At 38.8% G+C, this 26573-nt stretch overlaps 1 protein-coding gene across 1 annotated transcript in view; it reads left to right on the top strand.

Moving 5' to 3' along the window:
- GPC3 (glypican 3) overlaps window positions 1-26573 on the top strand; it is a 465788-nt gene that overhangs the window by 245349 nt on the left and 193866 nt on the right. The window contains exon 3 of the mRNA XM_007517010.2: window positions 6118-6812. Coding sequence (XP_007517072.1) covers window positions 6118-6812 — 695 coding nt within the window. The remainder of the gene's footprint in view (window positions 1-6117; window positions 6813-26573) is intronic.

A 26573-nucleotide genomic window follows, 5' to 3' on the forward strand; every position in this document is an offset into this window, starting at 1 on the left:
CAATTAGTGCTTTGGGTAAAATGTTGCATACATTTTCTGAGAAATATATCCTTATCTTATTCCTGTTCTTATGGATGAAGCCTCTTGTTTCTCACCATTAAATCTGATGCTAGCTGTTATTATATTTGTGTCTATTTTGAATCAGGTGGAGTTTTCCTTCTAACCGAGTTTGTTGAGATCAGTTTGGTTGGAGCAGAAGCTACTGTAGCATCAACTAATGAGAACATTGATGTGAAAATTGTAATAAATTCCTAGAGGGTAGATGTAATCTAAAGTGAGGGTTAAAGACTCCTGAGTCTCCCACACTTCCATGGAATGTACTCCCAGAGACCACACAAATTTCTCACAGTGAATATGTCAGAAGAGACCCATTGTTTTTTAGACATCTGGAGGGGGAAAAGTGTTGATTTAGAAATATTTATTGAGTGTTCTCGATAACAGATGTCTGCTTTCCAAGGGATGCAAAAAGAAATAAGAAAAGCATTTTTTTCTTAACCAAAAAAAAAAAAAAAAAGTCATTGAACAGGGAAGACAGCATAATGGTTATACAATAAGACTTCTAAAATGTATTAAAAGTTTATTGATTTATTGATAGAAACAGAGAGAAATTGAGAGGAGAGATGGAGATAGAGAAGGTCAGAGAGACACCTGCAGCAATGCTTCCTCATTCAAGAAACTCCCTCCCTGTAGGTGGGAGACCAGTGTCTTGAACCTGGATTCTTGCACATTGCAATGTGTGAGCACCGCTGGCTCCACTATCTTACTCTGCAAAAAGGCTTTCATACCTGAGGCTCCAAAGTCCCAGTATGAATCTCCCTTGCACCTTCATGAGCCAGAGCTGAGCAGTTCTCTGGTCCTCCTCTTTCTCTATCTCTCATTAAAGTAAAACAAAGAAAAAAGTAATATAATAACTAGCTAAATGTTCAGAATGACAATAGCAGCAGCATATTTGATGTTTATAGCATATAGCTACATGAAATGGGTAGCAGCAAGAACAAGGAATGGGAAAGAAAAAAATTGATATTTGTTATGACAAATGAACTTAGAGGGGGCAGGTGGTGATGCACCTGGTTAAGCACACATGTTACAGTCTCTCTCTGTCTCTCTTGATATCTTTCCATTCAATCTCAATTTCTGAATGTCATTCAATAAATAAATAAAAATATTTTTTCAAGAACTTAGAATACTTTCCCCTGTTGTCTCAATTCCATGAGGGGTCTAAGACGCAGCCTTCATTTTCAGCTTGCCCAATGTCTTATTGTTAAAGATAGAATGGTAACTTTCAATCTCTTTATGTGTTGGAGTTGAAGTCAGAAGTCCCCTGTTGTGTATACTGCATATACCTCTAAATGCTAGTTCTTTTTTTTTTCCCCATGAAAGACCTGTACTTGAAAACAAGGACCACTTCAAGGCCAATTTGTTGTGTGTCCTTTATCCTAAAAATTGTCTATGTTCTTATAAACTATTTGACATCCTTATAGTGCAAAGAATAACTTTATTGGGGGGAGGACCTTCCTCTATAAGGATCTTCTTACTCTGAAGGGCTTGAAGGGAACTCAATGGTTCATTTATTCCTCCCTTATAACTGCAATCACACTCTCTTTTTGCTACAGCATGTTTTATGTGTCCAGAGGTATAGTAGAAGTTATTGAACCACTTAGTTTTTTTTAATTGCCACCAGGGTTATTGTTGGGGCTCATTGCTTGCACAACAAATTCACTACTCCCTGCAGTCTACCCTCTCTCCCTCCCTCCCTCCCTCCATCCTTTCATTTGATAGGACTGAAAGAAGTTGAGAGGAGAAGAAGAGACAGAGAAGGAGAGCCAGAGAGACACCAGCACTGCTCTACTTCTCATAAAAATTCTCCCCTTCAGGTGGGGACCTTGGGCTTGAACACACCCCCTTTTGCCTGGTAATGTGTGCACTCGACGAGGTACAACTTCACAGGGATCCCTAAAGAACCATTTAAAAAGTGGTAGTAGCTTGGTTGCAACTTCACATGTCATGCCACATCTAGAGTATTTTGTCTCCTTTTGAGCAACTTCATTTTTGTATAATATTGACAACATTACAGTCTATCCACATGGTGATGACCAAGATGATAATAGAAAAATTCAGAAAATGTGGTCCATTGGGATGCTATTAGGTTTATTATATATTTATATTGAATGTGGTCTATTTACATGTTTATTGAGAAAATATTCCATGCCAAAAATTTCATAATCGGAGTTAGAACTTTCCTTTTGACTTCTTTCCAGGAAAGAGAGTGAGGAAAACCTTCCATAACTGAAATGTACATTAGTTGACCACAGAGGTCAATGATATGAATGAACATCTTTGAAAATTTTGAGCTTCTTAGTTTATTTCATGTAACTTCAAATGGTCAGTAAAAACTGAACTTGACTTTCTACCTAGTGTAGATTCCTACGGGTTCTCAAGAACTCAGTGTTTGAGTGGCTGTGGTTTGATTAATGGCCATACAGAAATAAGGGAGTTGGGCAAACCCTAGCAATGTGCTAAGTGGATTTCAAACTGTAAGATTTGGAGCAGGGAGCATTTGTGATCTAGAGGATTGAAATGAACCCATTGACCTTTCTCCTGTAATAGGTATTGTTATTCTTTCTGTAAAAGAGTTTGTGGTCTTTTGTAATTTTCTTTTTCTACAGATCTAGCAGTGATATGAACAGAAACTTTTCAGCAAGGTTATGCAAGTATAGTCTTTGGAATTTCACTGTCATGTATATTGCACACTAAAGACCACATGCATTATATAAGAGGGGAAATATGCTTTGTAGATAATTTATTTTAGGCTAGCTTAGATGGTTTAGAGCCACAAAATAACACCTCAGAGCGGTCGTCCTTTGCTCACCTCATATTGCTCCAAGGAAAAGGTTATTCTGCTTTCTTGGCTGCCTTTTCTTCTAGTCCATTTCCATCTGGGTAGGTGAAGCCAATGAGAAAGTAATGAGCTTAAATGAGGACTTAAGTTTCTACAAAGATTTATGGAATGTGTTGTTTACTCAAAAGTTTATGATAGCTAGATTTCAGTGATTTCTGGGAGACATTAACTTGAGTGGACTACTTCTGTTTTGTTGTTGTGTGAGTCTAGAAAATGCTTAACGTGCTGAGCCCTAATTTCATCATCTATAAAATGGAAATGCCAACTCAAAATTCAGAAGTTTGCCATAAAAATATATGTTATACTGTAATTGAGAGTGTTTTGTAAACTAAATTATATAGCTCATGAATACTTTAATAACAAGGATAATGTGGCATTTGTCTACATTTTCCCAGAACTTATTAACCATTAGTACCTAGGACATTGTCTAGTATATAAGAAATTATTGTTACCTGAAATTAATATATATTTATATTACTGTATATTAAAATTTTCTGGTGATTTTCCAAATCATTTTATTGGGGACATAGTTGTTTACAGGACAGTTATTGATACATGTGCACAATTTCTAATCTTCCTGTGATAGGTATCTTCCCACCACTCCCACTACTAACACAGATCTCTCTTCACCATCAAGTCCTGCTGCCCTACCCCTTCCATTTGCCATCTCTCCATATAACAGTCTATTGCTTTACTGTCGTACACTCTGCCCAGGACAAGTTAGGTCAAACTTCACCTTGCATTTCCTTATTCTCGCCTTATTTCTTAAGTATAGCCTATAGTAAGATCACTGGGCATTTGTCCTTCTTATAACTTAGCTCAACTAACATGATTCCTTCAAGTTTCAAACAAGATGTGGAAAAGGAGAAAAAAATCATAATTTCTTATAGCTGAATAGCATTCCATTGTATTTAATATACCACAACTTTCTTAACTACTCACCGGGTTTTAGATATCTGGGTTGCTTCCAGGTTTGGGCTATTACAGACTGTGCTGCTATGTTCATAGGTGTACATAGTTCTCTTTGGATAGATTCCTGGGAGAAGTGCCACTTTGTAGAGAAAATTCATTTCTAATTTTCTGAAGAAACTACAGACTGTTTTCCACAGAGGTGGAAACAGTTTACATTCTCACCAGCAATGTAGTGTTCCACTTTCCCCACATCCTCGTCAACACTTGTTCTTTCTGCCCTTTCTAATGTATGACATTCTCACAGTGGAATGTGGTATCTCATCTTTATTTGCATATCTCTAATAAAGAGTAACTTTGCATCTTTTTTCACCTCTGTTGGCCATCCAGATCACTTATTTATTGAAAATTCTATTCATGTCTTATGCCCATTTTTAATGGGACTGCTTTGTTTGTTTGTTTGTTTGTTTTGTTACTGAGTTTTGTGAGCTCTTTATATATTTTGGTTATTAGCCTTTTGTCTGGGCCTAATATTCTCCCATTTGGAAGTATGTCTTTCTGTTTTAGTGATGGTTCATTTACCTGTGCAGCAGCTTTTCAATCTGACAGAATCCCACTGGTTTATTTTCATTTTTGTTTTTCTTGCTGTTAGATTTGGTTTTTCAAAGGTGTTTCCTAAGCAAACCTTGTGACTTGTTCTACCAATGTTTCCTTCTATGTATTTGTCCAGATGTGTGTGTGGGATTTTCTGATGATTTTAATGAATTCATTTAGTATTTTATAATCTCTTAGCTTCATTTTAACTTTAGAATGAAGGACTGAGAGTAAAATAGCCTGTGGGGGGTAAGATATTATTATAAGATAGATAAACTGTCTAAGACTTGTTTAACACTGTAAATAAAGTAAATATATGAAATGTACATGTAACAATGGAAGAAAGTGGAGATTAACTTTCTGGAGTAGGCTGGGAAACCCAGTAGAGTTGGTCTGAATCTGCTCCACATTGATTGGAGTGTCATAAGCCCAAGGGAAAAATCTAGAAAGCATGTCCTACCTTGTGAAGGATCTGGGACAGATGGTGGTAGCTCACTTCTGCCATAGATGACTGAGAAGGTAGACTAAATGATCCCAAGGAACTGTTAGAGTATGGTCTCTCTTGTAGTTTGAAAGTAGTAATAATTTGACTTTTCAAGGCTCATGGATTGGCATCATTTAGAGTACATCTGTCACAGACCTCTCTTCTTAGGGAGGAAATGAAAGAAATCACCTAGTTAATATTAAACAGCTCAGGAAATTTGGTTATTTGGGTTCATTTTTAATTTCTATTTGATGCCTTGCAAAACCCATTATTCTGATTGTTTTTCCCTTCCCTCATATAAATGTGGAAGTCTGATTACTTGGGATAATTTGTGTCTGAAATATTTCAGTTTAGAGAAAATGAGATGGTGACATTACTGCATTCTCTCTCAAACCAATGACATTAATTGGGCCTTATTCCAAGACTTAGGGGCAGCAGATGTACTCATGAATTGATAGTCTCCTTAGAGAAGATAAGGATTCTGAGCCATGTGGAAACTGAGCTTACTAAGGAAACATAATGGTTATCCTTCCAGATGTTCAACATAGAAATACTCAAGGTGTTATCTTCAATAAGAGATGTATAGATAAATTCATGGATTGTTTTTCTTTCCTATCCAGATACTCACTTAGGGGAAAAAATCCATTTCCAGTTCTTGCAACTTGTTAGATAGTTGCCTTTATGGTTATCTGAAGAAAATCTACAAAAAAGAATGATTAAATTTGTGATAGATTTTACTCTTGGCTAAGAACTTGTTTCTCCTCCAGGGCTGAACAAACTGAAAATTGTTATGTGAGTTTATATTATATATGGTTTGTTGTCAAATATTTATCTTTGTCTAACAGCGAAATGTCTTAAAAATGCAATTTCTTTTTAACAGAATGAATCAATGAGGGAAAAAGAAGTAACTCCTGACTTGGACAATATTTAATCTATATTTTCATGAGAGGTCAAAATATTAACTGAATCCTAGCTGTTACTGTTTTAACATAATTTGTGTCTTTAAGAATTTATGTGCATATTAAGGTTTGGACTTAATGCTTAGAAAGGAAAACTGATTTATAGGTGCAAACAATTATAGGAATAGAAGGAATACCAGAAATGAATACGAGTCAATTATTTAAGGCAATGGGATCATAGTCACCACCACAGTAGAGGAATCTCAAACTCAATTACACTCTGGTTTTTCAAACTTTAATTTGTGGATATTTTTATATTTCTTCTTTTTCAGAGGCTTTTGAAATTGTTGTTCGCCATGCCAAGAACTACACCAATGCCATGTTCAAGAACAACTATCCAAGCCTGACCCCACAAGCTTTTGAGTTTGTGAGTGAATTTTTCACAGACGTGTCTCTCTACATCCTGGGTTCTGATATCAATGTGGATGACATGGTCAATGAATTATTTGACAGCCTGTTTCCAGTCATCTATACCCAGCTCATGAATCCAGGCCTTCCCGAGTCAGTCTTAGACATTAACGAGTGCCTCCGTGGAGCAAGGCGTGACCTGAAAGTATTTGGGAATTTCCCCAAGCTTATTATGACCCAGGTTTCCAAGTCATTGCAAGTCACTAGGATCTTCCTCCAAGCCCTGAATCTTGGCATTGAAGTGATCAACACCACTGATCACCTGAAGTTCAGTAAGGACTGTGGCCGAATGCTCACCAGAATGTGGTACTGCTCTTACTGCCAGGGACTGATGATGGTTAAGCCTTGTGGTGGTTACTGCAATGTGGTCATGCAAGGCTGTATGGCAGGTGTGGTGGAGATTGACAAATACTGGAGAGAATACATCCTGTCTCTTGAAGAACTGGTGAATGGCATGTACAGAATCTATGACATGGAGAACGTATTGCTTGGACTCTTTTCGACAATCCATGATTCCATCCAGTATGTCCAGAAGAATGGTGGAAAGCTGACCTCCACAGTGAGTATTTGTCTATAGTTTTCAGAGTAATTAGCTCCTGATGGGGTGGAGCAACCTTATTTGGAGTATACTGATGGTGAGGAGTGAGAAAAGAGCAGATCCAAGGGGGAACAGAGATGATAGGAACAGCCTTATGATGGTAGACAGTATTTTAAGACTGTAGGTTATTCCCTTAAATTTTGCTCCACCCACTTGCTTCTGTGACTCCTTGGATGAATCATTTTAAATTTATTAGCCCCATATTTCTCATTCATAAGGCAGATTTAAAACATAAACAATAGGGCCAGGTAGTGGCTCACATCATTAAGCGCACATGTTACAGTGCGCAAGGACCCAGGTTTGAGCCCCCGGTCCCCACCTGCAGGGGGAAAGCTTTACAAGTGGTGAAGCAGTGCTGCAAGTATCTCTCTGTCTCTCTCCCTCTCTATCACCCCCTTCCCTCTCAATTTCTGTCTATCTCTAGCCAATAAATAAAGATAAAAAATTAAACATAAGCAACAACATATGTGAAATCACTTAGCATATATATATAATGCATGTTAAGGCTCCAGTAGATATTATCCACTATTATCATTACAGTCAGTTATCCTAATCCATATAACAACCCTGAGGGGGGGACATCTTTTATTTCCATTTTAGAAAGGAGACTGAAGGGAGTCGGGCGGTAGCGCAGAGGGATAAGCGCATGTGGCGCAAAGTGCAAGGACCAGCGTAAGGATCCTGGTTTGAGACCCTGGCTCTCCACCTACAGGGGAGTTCCTTCACAAGCGGTGAAGCAGGTCTATAGGTGTCTGTCTTTCTCTCCCCCTCTCTGTGTTCCCCTCCTCTCTCCATTTCTCTCTCTTCTATCCAACAGCAACGATAACAATAATAACTACAACAATAAAACAACAAGGGCAACAAAAGGGAATAAATAATTAAAAAAAAAAGAAGTCTGAAGTTCAGTGAAACTTTTAACTTGCTCAAGGACATGCAGGTTATAGCTCAAGAGCCATGATTTACACGTTAATCAAGTTTTTCTTTAATTAAATTGTCGCCATTTTGTCCCGATCCTGATTTTACCTATGTGCTTTGATCATGTGCACCACATCACCATTTTGAATAATAACCTGAACACAGGGGACCCAGCTGGGAGTTGAAAAGTAATCCTATCCACAAACATAAAGTGAGGTAAACCATTCATGTTTACAAACACTTGCTTCTGCAGCCTTAATTATACCTAATGGGATTTGTGACATGGGATAGTACAGTTCTATTCTATAATGTCCTTGCCATAGTTTCTTTTTTATTGTTATAATCTTTATTTATTTATTTATTTATTGGATAGAGACAGGCAGAAATCAAGAGTGAAAGGGGAGGGAGAGAGAAGGAGAAAGAAAGACACTTGCAGCACTGCTTTACCACTTACAAATTTTTCCCCACCGCCATGGGGACCAGGAGGCTCCAACCTAAGTCCTGCACATTTTAACGTGTGTACTTAACCAGTTGTGGCACCACCCTGCCCCCTATAATGTCCTTGTCAAGCTATCGTGTGCACACCTCAGAACCACAAGAAGCACTAATCTTTACCATCATGAGCAGAACATATAGCCAAGAACCACCAGCCAGATCCCTCTGAGGTAGTGACTGCTTTTCTGAATGTTACTAACTTTGCAGGAGACAATGGAAGACTAAGTATCAATAATATGGTTGACAGTTCAACAATTCCAGGGTTAGGGATGCTGAATTCCACACAGTCAACAACTTATTACTTAGTTACTTCTTACTTATTCTTTCATATACAAAAAATTTATGTCCATAGATTTAACCAACTAATTCGTGTATTGGTTGAGTTATAATTCAGAGATAGAAGAAATTCCAGTTGAATGCATGCAGGTCAAACCCATGTTGTCCAAGGTTTGACTATTTAATATAACACCATTGTTGATCTCCTCTTGGGAGATTCCAGGAACTTACTTCCCAGTTTATTACCATGTAATAGTTCCCATCCCTCCCCCTCTTTTTACACAGGAGGAGATGAAACTTAGAGAGACGATAAATATCATACACCCAGGATCTCACAGATAGTTAAGTGGACGTGGGAAGAATTGGAATTAAAAAGAAAAAAAAAAGCCACAAAAAGTGGTGGATTTGTAGTGCCTACACCAAGTCCCAGTGACTGGAGGCAAAAAAGAATTGGAATTCATGTCCAGATTTTGTTGATCTGTGCTCTTAGCTTCTATGCAGCACAACCTCTGTGCACTCTGAACAATTACTTACCCAGAATGTGAAGGGCAGAGAGAGATCCACTTAGCCTTTGTTTTGAGACTCTGCAAGTGCAAAGCTACAGGAGTAGTTGATTTCTTTGGTGAACTAACCTAGGGAGGAGGATCTGAATGATACAACCCACAGCATGGCTACTTATGGAATTGCTCTAATTGGCCCATTCACAATAATAGCCATTTAAAACGCATTTGCGAAGAAAATATTTTATAGTGAAACACATGGAAATGTCTTAATGGTAGTATTCTTCTGTGCCTAATTACTCCCTTGATTGCTCTATTATTCAAAACCAAAATCTGGGGTCTTGCATAAAAGTAAATCTCCCAGAACCAGAATTATGACAAGTCAGTATTTGCATTTTCATTCACCTGAGAGTGGTTGAAGTTTGCTGTGTGTCAGATACAACACCCCACTGCTGGGGCTGTGTTATCTTTAATAAGAGGAAAAATAAGGGAAGCTACTGAAGGCAGTGTATGGGAGTGTTTAAAAGAAGCCTCTGATACTGATCAGTTGACAGGAAATAATTCATCTGACAGTATGTATTCTTTTCTTTTTCTTTTTTTGCCTCCAGGGTTATTGCTAGGGTTGGTGCCTGTACCACAAATCCACTGCTCCTGGAGGCTATTTTTTCCCTTTTGTTGCCCTTGTTTTAATTGATGTCGTTGTTGTTGGATAGGACAGAAAGAAATGGAGAGGGTAGGGGAGAGAGAGAGAGAAGGAGAGAGAAAGATAGACACCTGAAGATCCGCTTCACCACTTGTGAAGCGACCTCCCCCCGTAGGTGGGAAGCCGGAGATTTGAGCTGGGATCCTCATGCTGATCCTTGTGCTTTGCACCATGTGCACTTAACCCACTGCACTACCACTGGATCCCCCAGTATGTATTCTTTTCTAATGCTTTTATGAACCAGAAAAATGAATACATAAATAAAACCTTGAGAATTGACTGGTAAGCTGTTCAGTGCTACAGACATAAAGGTTTATTTGGTATACATTTGCTTTGTGCATTACCTTTTTTATGGATACTGGGTATTTTTTAAAATTTCTTTATTGAAGAAATAATGTTTTACATTCAACAGTAAATACAATAGTTTGTACATGCATAATGTTTCTCAGTTTTCCATATAACAATACAACCCAAACGAGGTCCTCTGTCATCCTTTTTGGACCTGTATTCTCTCCCGCCCCCACCCCAGAGTCTTTTACTTTGGTGCAATACACCAATTCCAGTTCAGGTTCTACTTGTGTTTTCTCTTCTTACCTTGTTTTTCAATTTCTGCCTGAGAGTGAGATCATCCTATATTCATCCTTCTGTTTCTGACTTATTTCATTTAACGTGAATTTTTCAAGGTCCATCCAAGACATAGTTCTTAAGTCTCAAAAAGCTCAGTCTAGCTGAAAAACAGACATGTGACAGAATAAATTCCACCATAGAGAGCAAATGTTTTGCTATGATGTGGATGTCAGAAGGACCATGAGAGATTAGCTTGTCCAATACCATTGATTTATAGTTGAAGAAAAAAAAATTCAGGGAAGCTTACCCAAAGTTATCTAGTTTATGAGAGAGCCAACAGTAAAATGTAAGGTCTTCTATTGCTACAATCCAGCATTCTTTCCACTATACCTGTCTATTTCCCATAAGACCCTCCAAAATTCCACTCTAAGCTCCTTTTAAGGTTTTTTCAAAGACAGAGTAAACTTAAATTTTATAGCTATCTCAAGATTCCAACCCTGCTATAAGTTAGAATCGTGTATGTGTGTGTGTGTGTGTGTGTGTGTGTGTGTGTGTGTTCCATTAAAGGAATGCATTTTTTTTTAAATATTTATTTTATTTATTTATTCCCTTTTGTTGCCCTTGTTGTTTTATTGTTGTAGTTATTATTGTTGTTGTCGTTGTTGGATAGGACAGAGAGAAATGGAGAGAGGAGGGGAAGACAGAGAGGAGGAGAGAAAGACACCTGCAGACCTGCTTCACCGCCTGTGAAGCGACTCCCCTGCAGGTGGGGAGCCGGGGTTCAAACCGGGATCCTTACGCCGGTCCTTGTGCTTTGCGCCACCTGCGCTTAGCCCGCTGCGCTACAGCCCGACTCCCAAAGGAATGCATTTTATGTTATTGTTCAGCAAGAAAGTTCTTGACTGTCAAGAGGTGCTCAGTGATGCAGTCCCTTTCTGTTTTGGCCACTAAGGGCCTGATTGCTCCCAGCCCCTAGCTAGTCATGAGAGTGTAATGTCTGCCTTCCATAGGGATGCCCCTGAAGTAGAGCTGACAGCATGTATAAACCCTGGCTTGTTCCTATTTTATGATCATTATCTCCAAGTAATTCTGGGGCTAGGGGAATCTATGACCAACCTAATGTAACCCAGAATTTACCCAGTAGGGGGGCTAGAAAGGGACTGGACCATTTATTGGAAGAGGGCTATGAGGAAAAGTGAGGGTGTAATAGATTGCAGCACTCTATTCTTGTTAACAAATCCACAGAATGTCCCAAAGCAAAAACTGATTAAAGCTGAGAGCACCGATGAGATTCTGCTGTAGCAACTGCACCTTCCCTTTAGGATCAACACTAAGACCTTGCTTGTTAGTCCAGCTTGGGTTTAATTTGGGCTGAAAGACTTTGAAATAGAGTTTTTCTTGGATTCTGTTGGGGCCATATAGTTTTGGTGAGCTCTGGAATGGATCATGTCTGTTTTCCTGGGAGTTTGCCCAATTGTTTTGGTGGATACTGTGAACACCAGATAATGAAGAACAGTTTGTTCCTCTCTGTGAATGGAGCATGGTTATTGTTTCTAATCTATCTATCATCTATCTATCTATCTATCTATCTATCATCTATCTTTCTATCTATCCATCCATCTATCTATATCTATATATCTCATATATATATATAATTAGAGAAGAGACCCAGAGTATCACTCTGATATATCTGATGCCAGGAATTGAACTTGGTACCCCAAATTCAGAATTCAACACAACCATTGCTCCACCTCCCAGGCTGAAGCCATTTCTTTTACCAGAGCGTTGCTCAGCTCTGGCTTCTGGAGGTGCAGACACTTGAACTTGGGTCCTCTGGAGTTTCAGATATGGAAGTCAGGTGTGTAAACTACTGTAGTATTTTCCATAGCTATTTTTTCCCATTAAGTATGACCTGTTAGTGTTTTCATTTTCCTGAGGATACTTTTCAGTTCTTCAGCCCAACTCTGAAGGCTTGGGAGGGAATGTTAGGGTATGGTTACTGGCAGCACCTCTAGGCTTGGGAAACAGCCAGTTTTCAACTTTGCTCATCATCAGGATTACCTGGGAGCATGTATTAAGCACTTTCCTTGGGTCCAGTCCTAGAGACTCTGATACCATACGTCTGTGGAGAAGATGAAGAACTGCTTTACCTAGAAAGTGCTCAGTTGATTGTGATACATCCTTGGCAGCGAATCCAGTCCCTTCTTTAGAAGATGCAATAAGACCTACAGGTTGGACGTAAATGATACTTCATAGCAAAGCTACAACTTCCCATATAGAGATGAAGGTGGGGGTCTGTCTCTATCAGATGGACTTGATGTTTTGGGATCCCTAAGTTCAACTTACCAGTCAGAGTTCCAGGTTTGTGGAAAATACTTGCTAACCCCCAGCTCAGTTTTCTTAAGTGCTGAATGGATACTGGGTTTTCCTTAACCTTATTTTGGCAAAATACTTAGTACTATATTACTCCATAGAAAAGACATAATGTGAAAAATATTTGGATAATTGTGTGAGCAGGGTGGGGGTAGCAGAGAAAGAGAGGGAAGGAAGAGGAAAGAAAAAATGTATTGAAATTCAATTCAAGTGTTAATGACAAGACTACAAATAAATCCATCTCAATACCTTATATACATTTGTAAATGAAGATCCACATCTTGGCCCCATAGAACAAATGATTAAATAAGTAAAACTCATCATGTTTGATATCTTGAATATATCACTCTCCCAGAGTCTCCTGAAACTTTTGATGATTTCCTTTACTTTTCTTTTTTTTACAAGCCAAGTAATTGCTTAATATCTTTGCATAGCTGTTTGCACTTTTATTTTCCCATTTATGCTCATATACTTTCATATTGATTCATCTTAAGAGTTTCTCTGTGTTAATGCTTCCCCTCCCACAGTTTCATTACCTTGGCTTGTTATATGCACCATTGAATGTTGTGCAAAATTGCGACCTTTTCTACAACCGCCAATTTCATTCCTTTCTTCCCGATACTCACTTCAGCACTATCTGAAATCAGATTCATTTCAGGATTAATTTATTGAGCATCTCATTGTGGAAGCTCAATGATAGACCCCAGGGGTCTCAGAGAGTATCTGGAAATGTTACCATGATGCTGTCCTGTTTTCAGGGGTCTCTAGGCTAGCCAGTAGCAGAATTCAGATTCAAAACAGGATCTTACTCCAAAGCTTATGCTCTTTACCATTATTCTCTATTGTTCTCTCATATACTTCTTCTTTCTCTTCACTAGAATCTTCCTTCCCCAAACACAGGCTCAGTAGGTTTTTATTATCTTACTTAATATCCTGTATTACCCTCTACTGTTTTTGCAGCTGCACAGTTTTTGAATTCATTCTTCTCCTTGGAGACTTTTGCTACAGTAGTCCCCAATTAAGTACTAAAAGGCATGAAATTTTCAGTCTTTAATAACACTTAAAGACACCGAGTAGTTTTTCAGGCAAAAGGGAATGTTTGTGCTGGTGATGGAATGGCCAGTCACATCATCAAAGGCCTTTGCCTAGAATCTGTATGAGGATTTCCATGGTGAGCCATAGGTTATCTTACAGGTGTAATGCTTGGAATCAGTCTATTGTCCCAACACATAGTATTAGACATTGATTCTGGACCCTCAAACTTCATTTAGGTCTCTGTTACAGGGTTTCCTTAGTAGTAATGTCATTTACTGAGTAGTTTATATACTATGGTATCTAGGTATATTCCTTTACTTCCTAGCATTTCTGAAGTTATCTTTGGAGAAGTCAGTATTTTATTTATTTATGTGTGCTAGGAAGCTCTGGGGGAAGATTCTGCGTTGATCCTCAATAATAATTCATTCTATCAAATTCTTATATTTTACTGTCTGTGTGAGTGACTGCAACTCATCAGAAATTCTAAGATTAGTGCTACCTTCCTCTCAGCTTTTGAAGGCCAAGGTTATTTCTCAGGTGTCAAGATGTCAGTGCTTATTTCCTCACACTATCATGTTGGACTTTAATTTTTAGTCTCAGATAGAGATACTCCATCCAAACTCCTATAACCTGCTTTTGGTACCAAATGATTTCAAGATAGTCAAAATGATTTAATTTAAATTTACCTAATTAATATCAATAGATCAGCATCTAGACTTACAGTAAGCTGTTTTGTTTGCATGAAATTCATTTCCAGAAATACCAAATGTGTACAGGTTCCCATTCTTTTATCCCACTTAGAATTAAAAAAATAAAGTCTTGTGATTCCTGTGGGGGCAAATGTATCACTTTTTAAAAAAGATTTTTATTTATTTATGAGAAAGATAGGAGGAGAAAGAAAGAACCAGACATCATTCTGGTACATGTGCTGCCAGGGATTGAACTCGGGACTTCGTGCTTGAGAGTCCAAAGCCCTATCACTGTGCCACCTCCTGGACCACATGTATCACTTTTTAAAACATAGTCTACACATTAATTGAAGAAAGACATACAAAGGAAGAATGTCTAGCACTGCTTAATCATTAAGTATTAATCTTGAGTCTAATTTCATAATTTAGTCACACCAGGAAGGTTTTTTAGTGCTTCATTGTGGAGTTGGACATACTATGGATCAAATTAGGTAGGCTCTTCACAATCTAGAATTTCTTTGTCTTGGTGAGAAGTGGTAGGATGATTGCCAGTTGTTTGTATGTCCTGAATATTTAGAAAGAAGTATTTTCTCTTTTCTGTGGTCTGTGGACTGATAAAGCACAGGAAGGTCCTCAAGAACCATGAAAGGGCTGAGACATTTATCCTAAGTTCACATGTTAGCCAGCCCACAGTTTTGTGGATGTAGGTTAAATACATTAGTCTCCTAACTCAGAGATGAAGGACAGTATATTATTTCCTGCAGCAGCAGCAGTAGTCAGACCATCCACAGTTGTGCTACATCTCTGGGTTCTCATGCTCAGAAAAAAGGCAAAGATGACCAGATGGCTCCTGGCTACCCAGTGAATTGCCTCACAGAAGAAGAACTTTGAACTTTAGTCCTTAAGTTTCATTGAGTAGGTAATGTATAAGCCTGACTGTTCTTTTCTCTGCAGGGAAGTTCTTTTGTCTTTCCAAGCTGATCACTATGAAAAGATACTTAAAAAGCTATCATCAGCAACAAGAGGCATCCAGTGCCTCTGTTTTTAAGACACATAACACAAGAGACACATAGAGAATAGTCTGGAATTCATGGTCCCTGAACCTTGTGTGATTAAGACTGAAAATCACAACATTTGCAGAAGGTTGGGCAAGGAAAATTGAAGTTAGTAGAAGACTGGTTGCTCAAGTTAGAGGTAAGTGTCACCATTAGCTAGGTGACAGAAAACATTCTTCTTCTTCTTCTTCTTCATCATCATCTTCTTCTTCTTCTCCTTCTTTTAAATAAGCATACTTTTAAAATTATTTATTTATTGGATAGAGACAGAGAAGAATTGATAGAGGAGAGGGAGATAGAGACGGAAAGAGACAAAGAGAGACGCCTGCAACACTGCTTCACCACTTGTGACGCTTTCCTCTTGTAGGTGGGGACTAAGAGCTTGAACCTGGGTCATTGTGCATTGTAATGTGTGCAGTTAACCAGGTGTGCCACCTCCTGGCCCCTAGGCATACTCCTTTGGCATCTCTATACAAAACACTTTTTAAAAGAAAGTGTGAAAAAGGCACCTGACAATTTTATCTCACTAGGAATGATTTTTGCTTTGGGCTTCTGGCTACCACACTGTTGCTTTCAGAGCTCTGGTTTTTCTTTATTGATAATTTAAGTTACAGTTTGGGGAGTCTTGTGCTTTGATGTGACTTGGCTGGGGGAAGTTTTCTCTTCTTCTGCACTATTCAGGTGAAGCATGTATAACCATGGAATAGAAAGTAGATGCTCATCCACATTTGTTGGAGGAGATGTGGAGGATTAAATGTATCCTCAAATTATATTCAGAAATTCAAGAATACTCACTTAAGTGCGAAAAATTCCAGAGTGACCTCTCTGTAGCTTGTTCAATTATAAGAATCTGTGAGTTCTCTAGATAACACCAAGTGAGTCCAAAATGCCCTTTTTTTATTGCCACCAGGCTTATCACTGGGGCTCAGTGCAGCCACTATGAATCCACTGCTCCTGCTGACAGTTTCCTCCCCCTCTTTTTTTTAATGAATAGAACACAGAAAAATTGTGAAGGGGTGGTGAGATAGATAGATAGATAGAGAGAGAGAGAGAGAAAGCTAAGACACCTGCAATTTGCTTCACCAATCATGGAGCAAGTGGGGGAAGGGGCTTGAACCCTGGTGCTTGCTCATAGTAGTGTGTGCACTTAACTGGGTGTGCCAGCACCTGGCCTGAAAAAATGCTTTTTATTGATTGGTTGATGTATTGATTTAATAATTATCGACAAGACTGTAGGACAAGAGGGGTACAATTCCATACAATTCCCACCACCAGAGTTGTGCATCCCATCCCCTCCATTGGAAGTTTTCCTATTCTTTATCCTTCTGGGAACATGGACACAGGATCATTATGGAGTGCAGAAGGTGGAAGGTCTGGCTTCTGTAATTGCTTCCCTGCTGAACATGAGCGTTGGCAGGTCGATCAAAACTCCCAGACTATGTCTGTCTTTTTCTAGTAGGTCAGGGCTCTGGAGAGGTGGGGTTCCAGGACACATTGGTGAGGTCATGTTACCAGGTAAGTCAGGTTGGGTCATGGTAGTATCTGCAACTTGGTAGCTGAATAAGCATTAAGATATAAAGCAGAACAAATTGTTTAATCATTAGGAACCTAAAGGTAAGTATAGAGCATATGAGATTTTGAGGGGGGGGGTCTCCATTTTAGAAAAGGCTAGTAGGTCTATTTCAGGTATATTCCAAGGGGCCTATGACTTTACTATTTCCAACTTAAGAACCATCTTCCCAGACAATGCCTTTAGCCCACCTACATGTTAGCCATTAGACTCAGGCAAAAATGCCATTTTTAAAGTAAACTTGGGGACCTGCAAAGTAAGTTACCAGGGCAGGTGCTTGCTTTGTCATAAGCACAATTTGTGCTTCACCACCCACCCTCAGTACCACATGGGATGTGTGTGTCAATGGCGATGGGGGCTGCTTTGGTGCTATGATGTGGTGCCTGCCCCCTCTCTTCCTCCTTCCCTCACTCCCTCTCTCCCTACCTCCCTATCTAAAAAGTCAGCTTGGCTTGTAAAGTTCCAGAAAAGACAGACAAAAAAAAAAAACCCATATGTATTTATATATTTTAAGGTCTTTTAAAAATATTTATTTATTTATTTATTTCCCTTTTGTTGTCCTTGTTTTTTATTGTTGTTGTAGTTATTGTTGTTGTTGTTGTTGTTATTGATGTTGTCATTAGATGAGACAGAGAGAAACGGAGAGAGGAAGGGAAGACAGAGAGGGAGAGAGAAAGATAGACACCTGCAGACCTGCTTCACCGCTTGTGAAGCAACTTCCCTGCAGGTGGGGAGCCAAGGACTCAAACCAGGATCCTCACACCAGTCCTTGCGCTTCACACCATGTGCGCTTAACCCGCTGCTCTACTGCCTGACTCCCTGATGTATTTATATATTTTATGGGGGGGACCACTCGACTCTGGCATATAGTGTTGCTGGGGGTTGAACCTGGGACCTCCTGGGCCTGAGGCATTAAAATCCTAAATCTGAGCTGAACTATTCCCCTAGCCCCAATGTCGTTTTAAAAAATGTTGGGAGGCCAGAGGCCTGGCAGTAGCGCAGTGTGTTAAGCGCATATGGTGCAAAGCACCAGGACCAGAGTAAGGATCTCTGTTCAAGCCCCCAGCCATCATCCTCTCCCTCTCCCTCTCCCTCTCCCTCTCCCTCTCCCTCTCCCTCTCCCTCTCCCTCTCCCTCTCCCTCTCCCTCCCCCTCTCCCTCCCCCTCCCCCCCTCCCCCTTCCCCCTCCCCCTCCCCTTCTCCATATATATAATGTTAGGAGGTCAAGGAATCAGACTATAAGGAGAATAACCTCTTAAGTTTGTGAGGACAGAAAAGACTCTAAACACTGTTGTCTTCATTGCCAAACCTGAAACAGCTCAGAATACAGAGGGGGGGAGTATGCAATGTGGTTCTCTGTGATTCCTTACTTCGCCTGCTTGGATAAGGGCACTTTTGACTAATACAGCTCACAAAAGTACACAAATAACTTTAACTCAATCTCTTATGCCTATCCATGTTGCTATTGTGCTCAAGTCTCTGGCAGAAAACCATTTCTACTTGAACTTGACTATCACAGAAGCATTTGTAAATGAGGTTCCATGACCCTACCAAGATCCCCAAAGGAAGAAGACAGCTTTAATATTTTCTATAGTAAAGAATTTCACAAAAGCCTAAAGTGGGGGGGGGGGTATTAGAGGCTGAAGGATACCAGCACTTTGCAGCCTTTACTAGGTAAATAGAAACTTCACCACTATCAGCAGTTACAACTTTCTGATTGGTGGCACTAGGTCCCATAGTTTTCCATCCCTTTTCTTGTTGGGGGAAATTCCAACAAGTAAGACAAATGACATTTGTTGCGGGTGGGTTGTGGAGACTTCCTGGTGTTCTTTTAACATGTCCCTTTGGAAACTGATGCTCAGAATGCATCAGACTTCTCAAAAGCCTTGTTACAGAGGCATGAGAGAGAGCTTATAGGGTAATGGTTGAGCAACTGGGTAAATGTAGTGAAGATCACTAAATCAGACCCTTGAAATAGGTGATTTTTATAAATCCAAAAATTTACCTCAGTGACATTGTAAAAAATATATATGATTTCATAGAATAAACCACTATGGAATTAATATATAAGGCATTTCAAGTACAACAATATGTAGGTCTATTATAAAAGAGACAGTAAAACAATGCATGTATAAATATTAATCATATCATTCAAATACATTGCAGTATACAGTAAAACTAAAACAAATGAAAGCAATGCTGGGAGCTAGAAAATCTGAAGGAAAAAAAGTTCCTTTGGCACATACATAATCCAGTAATGCTGCCTTCGTATTTCATACAGGGGGTGGGGGAGGATTGGTGTTACCTTCTTATTACCCAATTCAAATCCTTTCTGAAGAATATTCAGAAAGTGAATTAATTTTTCCATGGAAATGGAATTAATAACATTTCAGAATGCCTACGACTGATAAAGCAGGAAGTGGAATCATTATATTTGGATACTGTCTATTATCATTTACTGACTGAGAGTCTAAGCCTTTCTGCTTTTTTGCAGATAATTAATTTTGTTCCTAAATGTAGCAAAGAGTGATTGTAATCAGTATGTTTGTACTCTCAGCCACAAATAGAGCCCATCAAAGATATGCAGTACAAATAAACCTCCTAAAATATGCAGCCAGAGCACTGCTTGAAGTTAATGTGCTATCTTTTTGTATTCAAAGAAAAAATATGCAATTGTAAAAGTCATTCTTGGTATTATTATAATTAATAGATGAACCCCTCTTTTTAACTGAAGCCTTTGCTGTGAATTATTTTAATTATTAAAATCACATGATATAGAGTTGAGGGAGACTATGGTTTGACATAGGGGTCAATTTATATCCATTTTTGAGTTAAAATTTATCTCATCTATCCAAGCGGTTTGAGTTTGAGGCTCACATTCATGGGCTAAGGCCTAAGAGCATAGGGATGGTAGAGGAGTTCTAGAGTCTTTTTTAGAATCTTGTCTTTTTTTTTTTTCAAGTAGCCCTGCCCCACTTGCTGAGTAACCTCTGCTCTAAATCTGTTCTTCCAAATTAAACCTCATTCATTCAGGCTCTATACTTGGTCTAAAGTTGTGATACCTGCTTATTGTTCAGTCATCAGAGGAAACCCATTTCTGCTTTTGATGATTCTCTCTCTTTTTGATAAATTATCTTTACTTACTGGATAGAGACAGCCAGAAATATAGAGGGAAGGGAGAGAGACAGAGAGATGCCTGCAGCACTGCTGTCACCACTTGTGAAGCTTTCCCCTGCAGGTGGGGACCAGGGACTTGAACCTGGGTCCTTGTGCACTTTAGTGTGTGCGCTCAACCAGATGTGCCACCAATTGGCTCCCATTCTCTCTTTTAAAGAGAGAAAGAGATAGACAGAGATAGAAAAACACAGCACCAAGCTTTCTTCAGTGCAGTTGGGGCTAGGCTCAAGCCTGAGTTGCAAACATGGCAAAGCAGCACACTATCCAAGTGAACAATTTCTCCAACCCTTGATGATTCTCTAATACACTCCTCCTGAGAAACAGATTCATTGTACTTAACAAAATCATACACTGCAAAAGATTGATCAAGGGTGGACTGAGCTACTGTGACACAGCTGGCAGTGGAAATACTTAAGTGGTGCCTTTGGGCACTGCAGAAATTAGTGGCTCTGCATTATACAGTGAAAATTACCATCAGTCCAGGAGTCTGAATAATGAAATAAGAACTCTTCCTGGTGCTGCCGTGAAGAGTAGCATTGGAAAAGTAGTTTAATGTGTACAGTGAGTAAGATAACGCTGGTGGGAGTGACATTTTTATTCAATATTTGCTAGGTGGCATGCCTAATGCTAAGCTCTGTATGTGAATTAATTCATTTTATGATTATGACAAATGTAATAAAGATAGAATTGTCATTGCAATCTTCCAGATTAAAGGAGTCAAGGAGATGTGAGAGTAGGTCATAGTTCCAGCTGGACATCTCTCCTCTAGAGCCAAACCCAGTTTTAGAATGTGTGGGTAAGACCTGACTCCCTCTGCAAGCTTGGTGGGAATGAGACAAAATAAGGAGATGGGGGAGAAAGTTAAGGATCTTTTATTCCTGTCTGCTCTCTTGGCTTTTATTCATCCTGCCTGATACACATTGCCTTAAAAATTACATAGAAACTTCCAGTGAACTAAGCTTTTCTGTTTTTCATCAGACGTGTACTGTTGATCCTAATTATTTTTTTTCTAAATTTGTTTTGAGCTTAGACATATACAAAAGTCAAGATCTATTATATTTACTTCCAAAAATATAATGTCAATGAGTTTATGATAAAAAAAGATACCTTTAAAGATGTGGGAAACTTCTACCTTTCACCTCAGAAGAATGGTGAAATACTTTGTGACTTTCTGTTTTTTAAAAAAATTATTATCTTTTAAATAAAAAATTAAAAAAAATTATTATCTTTAATATTTGGATAGAGACCGTCAGAAATCAAGAGGGAAGGTAGAAATAGAGAAGGATATCCAGGGAGAAATCTGCAGCCCTGCTTCACCACTCACAAATCTTTCCCCCTCATGTGGGGACCTGGGGCTTGAACCCAGATTCTTGAACACTGTAACATGTGCGCTCAACCAGGTGCATGTGGCTTTCTTGTTATGCACTAAACCATACAAAAAAAAAAACTTTTTCCAAACACAGAAGGGGTTCTATGGTAACTGAGTTTCTGATTTACTCAACTGTCCCATTCTATTTTATTCTGTTTTAATTAATTAATTAATTAATTTATTTATTATTATTGGATAGAGACTAAGAGAAATTGAGAAGGGAGGAGGAAGTAGAGAAGGGAAAAGACAGAGATACCTGGAACTTTGCTTCACCAATCAGGAAACCTTCCCCCTGCAGCTGCTGACCAATGGCTTGAACACAGGTCCTTGTGCACTGTAAAGTGTGTGCTTAACCAGTGCACCACCACCTAGGCCCACTATTTTTAAATTCTTTATATAAAATTGATGTGATTCTTGACTATAGCAAACTTCTACCAGATTTTTAAAGAATTATTTATTTGTTATTAATAGTATTTTACAAGAATTTAAGATTACAATATATAGTTCTACACCACACCCAAAACCAAAGTCTATATCCTTACACTTTCACCTCTGGAAGACATAGATCTCACAAGTCTTAGAAACAGTTTGCTTTCTTCTTCTTCTTCTTCTTCTTCTTCTTCTTCTTCTTCTTCTTCTTCTTCTTCTTCTTCTTCTTCTCCTTCTCCTTCTCCTTCTCCTTCTCCTTCTCCTTCTCCTTCTCCTTCTCCTCCTCCTCCTCCTCCTCCTCCTCCTCCTCCTCCTCCTCCTCCTCCTTCTCCTTCTTCTCCTTCTCCTTCTCCTCCTTCTCCTTCTCCTCCTTCTCCTTCTCCTCCTCCTCCTCCTTCTCCTTCTTCTCCTCTTCTTCCTTCTCCTCCTCCTTCTCATTCTCCTTCTCTTTCTCCTTCTTCTGGTAAGTTTATGTGAATCAGATCTCTAGATTCCACATATGAGTGAAACCATCTAGATTCTTTTTTCTCTTATTTCACTAACCTCAATCACCTCCAGATCCATCCATTTTGTTCCAGAGGACACTATCATCTTTTTTATTGCAGGGTAGTATTCCATGTAATATATATCCCATAACTTCTTTATCCAGTCACCTGTTGAAGGACATTTAGGCTGCTTCCACACTTTGGGTATTGTGCATAATGCAGCTATGAACATGGGGGGGGGTGTCCTTTTCAATTAGTGCTTGACTGTCAATTGCATAAATGCCTAAGAGCAGTATTGCTGGGTCATAAAATAATTTCATTTTTATTTGTTTAAGGACTTTCATATAGTCTTCCAAAGGGGCTCCACCGGTTTGCATTCCACCAGCAATATAGCAGAGTTCATTTTCTCCACTACTTCTCTAACACCTGTCCTTTCCTGATCTGTTGATATAAGCCATTCTCTCAGGTATCTCAGTATAGTCTCAATTTGTATTTCTCTAATAATAAGTAAAGTGGAGTGTTTTTTTTTCATGTGTTTGTAATCCATGTGTATCTCTTCTTTAGAAAACTGTTGGTTTAGTTCTTTGACCCACTTTTTATTGTTTGCTTGTTTTGTAGATCTGTACCAATTTTGTATAGATGTTTGATATCAGTCACTTGTCTGATATGTGATGTGCAGATATCTTCTCCCATTTACTGGTTTTCCTGGTTATCCTTGTGTAGTTTGCTTTTGACATGTAGAAGCTTTTTAGTTTCATGTAATCCTGTTTATTTACTCTTGTTTTCATTTACCATGCCCAGGTGTTGAGTCTCCAAATCTTTGATGTGAGGGTCCTGCAATACTTCACTGACATTTTCTTCTAAAAATTTTAGAGTTTCTGGACTAATATCTAGATCTTTAATTCATTTTGATTTGACCTTGGTGTGTGGTGGTAGGTGGTGGTCTAGTTTCACGTTTCCACATGTGGCTGTCCAATTTTCCCAGCATCTTCCATTGAAGAGACCTTCTTTAACCTGTCGAATGGTTTTGGCCCCTTTGTCAAACATTAGGTGGTTGTATATGTGTGAACTCATTTCCGGACTTTCAATCCTTCTCCATTGATTCAAGTGTCCATTTTTATTCCAGTACCATGCTGTTATTTTCAATGTTTTAAATTTGTTATTATAGTTTGTTGCAAGATTGTAAGGTTGCAATGTATAGTTCCATACCACACCATGCTGTTTTGATTACTATTGCTTTGTACTGTTAACTGAAGTTAGGGAGTGTGGTACCTCCAAATTTTTCCTTTTCTCTCAGAAGTACTTTTGGGAATTCATGGCCTTCTGCGATTTCACACAAATTTCTGGACAGATTAATTTACTTGAAAAAAAAAGCCATTGGAATTTTGATAGATATTGCATTGAGATTGTAGATTTATTTTGGTAGAATGGCCATTTTATTAATATTTATTCTTACAATCCAGGAACAAAGAATGTTCTTCCACTTCTGGGTGTGTCTCTCTCTATTTCTTTTAGCAATGACCTATAGTTTTCATAGTGGAGATTCTTCACCTTTTTTGTGAGATTCACCCCAAAGTATTTTATCTTTTGGGGTTCAATTGTAAATCGGATTTGAGTCTTTTATTTCCCTCTCCTCTGACTCCTGGTTTCTATACTGAAATTTCACATATTTGTGTGTATTGATTTTGATCTTGTTCAGGATCTTTGCATAATTATTCATCAGGGATATAGGTCTACTTTTTTCTACTATCAGTTTTCTTTTTTTATCGTGCGCACTTTAAATAAACTTTGAGCGGTCTCTTCACAGGTTTTCCAGACATGAAGTACTATACATAAAAGAGTAGGAGGTCAAATTAGTGTCCTTACCCTGATTATAAACAAAGCAATCATTGTGATAAATCAGCACAATCAAACCTGACAGAAGGTATAGCATACATGTTATGTATTTCCTTTCAGTATGCAAAGGATGTAAGCAAATCCCAGAACCTAGTAATGAAAGAATACACACTGGTGGAAACTTTTTCCCCCACACATCTGTGTTTATCAAGTTTTAAAGTCTGTTCCCCATCCTACCCCTGCCCTCCAACATGTCTCCTGAATCTGTAATCCATTGATTTAAAAAAAATGAATACATGACTCAAAGTTCTTTGCTTTGAAAGGCCCCATTCAGAGTTGTCTCAACTCTGGTTGCCATTGACCAAAGACTACAAAATACCAGGAGTAATAAATTGCAGCAAATATTCATTTTAATAGCACCTTGGAGATTTCTAAGAGCAAAGCTTTCAAAATGGACAGCTATGTCAAAAGCCTGCACATAAATGGACTGACTTGGTTTTGTGAGGACCAGTAAGAATTGGCTGATGTGGTAGAAAGAACTGTGGATTTCTGCCTTTTTTTTTTTGTCTTAGTGTCTCTGTGCATAATGAATTATCTCCCGAACCTTTGTTGCTTAAGCTTTAGAATGGCGATAAAAATTCTAACTTCTTAGAAAGACTAGAAAAATGAGAACAATGCCTATCACATGGTAGCCCTGTTAAACAGCCTTGATCCACTTCACATGACAAGCATCAAAGTGGCCTTTGTTTCCTAGGCCCTTCCTCCTCTGGGGGTGTTTATCTTGGGTCGGGTGGGGATCCTCTAGTTAGCAGCACCGCTACTGATAAATATCTACTGAGAACCTGTGATAAAGACCCTCTGCCAGGAGCTGACAACACAAATATTACAAAGCTGTTTCAGGAAACTAAACCAGTTGGGCTGTGACAGACTGTTGGGATTTTTGAATCAGTGAAATAGCTCATTTGGATTGTATGCTGTTGTGCCAAGTGTGCCACCAAGGTTTAAGCCTGGTCACCACCATATTGAAGGCAGCTTCAGTGTTGTGTTCTCTCCCCCCACCATTTCTCTCCATATGCCCCCCACACCTTCTCTGTCTTTATCTAAAGAGAAACAGAAAAACAAATTTTAGGAAATTTTTCCCAGTATCAGGATGGCTTTTCCAGATGAAGCTACTTGTCCACATTGCCTGCACTTCTAAGAACTTTCAAGTTAGTCCTAGTCTTTGCATTCAGACCCTGGTGTGTCTCTGAATATTGTTATTCAGCCTGCATGGCTAGAGGCCTCTACTTCCATTTGCTCAACTCTGACCACTGATCACCAGGAGGAGTAATCACATTTCCCCCAGCTGTTTAGATGAGTTGACTTCCAGCCAGGTCACAGAAAGTCCAGCACAAATTTTCTGGCTGTGCACAGTGGTCTTCACAGAATGCTCATGAATGAAAGGCAGTGTGTTATATCTAGATTCCTGTTGGGGATTGTTAGCATTCATCTTTTGCTTGGGATAAGTGCTGAAATCTTTGGAAGAAAAGGATTGTGTTTGTCAAGCTGTGTTTATGGCTCCTGAGTTTGGAGTGGGTGTTGCACAGAATAATGCTAAATTGCCTTTGCTGCTACCACTATTAAATGATGATTAACTTTGGGCTGGTAAAAAGCGAATAGGTATTGATTACTTATCTTTGTGATGCTTTAATGACATCCTTTGTTTTCAAGATTATCTTTTTACTAAACCCCTGTATTTTTTTATTTAATCTTCTCCAAACTGCCTATTCAAAGTCTCTTCTCTCCATATAATGAGTGGCAAGTACCTTTCTGATTCTTGGGATTTAAACAATCTGTTTGCTTTGATGGAAGGAAAAGAAGAAAGCAATGGGGTAGGTAGTTTTAGGGACATAAAAGGATGGTGGGTAATAATTCAGAGCACTTTAAATTATTATTTTAAGTGTATGTCCATAATAGTGCACAATATTTTCCAGCTGTGCCTTACTTGTTATGTTTTTTTCTTATTCTTTGGAATTTTTTTCCAATTTTTAATTAGTTATTTGTAAGATAATAGGTGTATAGTTCCACAACACTCCTATCACCAAAGTTCTTTGCCCCCCTCCCTCAACCTGCAACTATAATCAACATAGTTCTCCCCGGGGCTTAGAGGTGGGTTGATTATATTTTTTCAAGCTCATGTGTTTTAGTTCTGTATATTTCACATGACCGAAACTATCCAGTACTAATCCTTTACTTCCATACTTACTTT

Source organism: Erinaceus europaeus, chromosome X (assembly GCF_950295315.1).
Source record: "Erinaceus europaeus chromosome X, mEriEur2.1, whole genome shotgun sequence".
Taxonomy (NCBI): domain Eukaryota; kingdom Metazoa; phylum Chordata; class Mammalia; order Eulipotyphla; family Erinaceidae; genus Erinaceus; species Erinaceus europaeus.